The 1,483-nt window shown below is 41.6% G+C and overlaps 1 protein-coding gene across 1 annotated transcript in view; it reads right to left on the reverse strand.

The window, feature by feature from the left end:
• Nucleotides 1-888, reverse strand: part of LOC107585428 (AP-3 complex subunit beta-1-like) — a 75,089-nt gene extending 74,201 nt beyond the window's left edge. Inside the window, exon 1 of the mRNA XM_016272446.1 lies at nucleotides 544-888. Within this exon, the coding sequence (XP_016127932.1) occupies nucleotides 544-683 (140 nt within the window). The 5' untranslated portion in view covers nucleotides 684-888. The remainder of the gene's footprint in view (nucleotides 1-543) is intronic.
• Between the last annotated feature and the right edge of the window lie 595 nt (nucleotides 889-1,483).

A 1,483-nucleotide genomic window follows, 5' to 3' on the forward strand; every position in this document is an offset into this window, starting at 1 on the left:
CGAAGCGTTTGGCATAGAGGACCTACAATAATGTACAGTATTTGAAAAATAATGTGTTTTTTGAACATTAAAGCATGTCAACATATTCTGTTACACCAAATACACAAAATAATGATCTTTAAAAAAAACATCATATGACCCCTTTAAAGGGAAATTACTGAACCTACACATAGGAGCCTGATATAAATGCTGAAATGTAAACTGACAAAACTGTGAATTGACCCAAAACTCTCTCACACTGGCCTTTAAGTAATAACTCTGTGAGGCTGCTTAATCTGCTCTCCATGCAAATATTACACAAGCAGTTGATCTCGCAAATGAAGCATAATAGTTCCAACCTAACAATATGTTTAATAACCCAAATTAGCAGTTCACAAAAAGCTACTTTCGTTTCACACAGGACAGGGCTTCACCTGACACCCAAACATGCACAAAAACATTCTGCTTCATATGCTATGGCTACACTTCTCACGCAGGTGCCACTGTGGAAAGTGAAAAGCATATTAATAAAGATCACGTGAGCGTGTGTTCGGGGGTTCTTACTTCTTGCAGTCGGCGCTGAAGAGGCTGAAGGCGGCCCCGCCGGCGCTGATGCTCGCGGGGATGCTGCTGTTCTCCTGCGCCGCGTCCACACCGGACTCCCCCGAGCCCTGCTCGTTATACGACACACTGTTGGCGGACATCCCGAGCACTTACCCCGATTCACACCGATTAATACAGCCCCGCGACCTTATTAATCCTCCGATAAACGCAGATGAGCTTGAACGATGCTGCGTTTCTGGTTTTCACGGAATGAATCGAAAGATAAAACTTTTTTCACTCCTGAGGTGCAACTTTTTTCCTCTTCCACGCAGAGTCGGAAGTGAGCTGGAGTTAAGTCACATGACCGCAGCGTGACGAACACCAAACACACACACATCTCCCTTTTTTATTATTCTCATTCTCCATATATGATATTTTGGTAACACTTTATATTAAGGATCAATTCTCACTGTTTACTAGTTGCTTATTAGCATGCATATTACTACCATATTGGCTGTTTATTAGTAGGCTGCTTACTTATAATCAAAGCATATGTTAATGCCTTATTCTGCATGACCATATTTCATCCCTTAAAGGGGTCATATGATGCGAGTTAAATTTTTCCTTTCTCTTTGGAGTGTTACAAGCTCTTGGTGCATAAACAAGATCTGTAAAGTTGCAAAGACTAAAATCTGAAATCCAAAGAGAAATTCTTTATAAAAGTTACCTAAAACTGCTCGTTCTAACACGCCCCCATGTCTACGTCACGATGTGGGAAGATTTGCATAACGAAATGATCACGCAAAGAAATAAGGTGTAACTTTTATTCTCGCTGTAGTATTGTTGCCGCCGCCATGTCGTGAAGATGCTGTGTGTTTCATTGTGAAAGCGAAACTACTTTGTTTGGTCTTCCAAAAGAGGACGATATCCGCTTCGTCATGCCTAGAGCTGATTCGTGCTG

This window comes from Sinocyclocheilus grahami, unplaced genomic scaffold (assembly GCF_001515645.1).
Source record: "Sinocyclocheilus grahami isolate Dianchi unplaced genomic scaffold, SAMN03320097.WGS_v1.1 scaffold70.1, whole genome shotgun sequence".
Classification (NCBI taxonomy): Eukaryota; Metazoa; Chordata; class Actinopteri; order Cypriniformes; family Cyprinidae; genus Sinocyclocheilus; species Sinocyclocheilus grahami.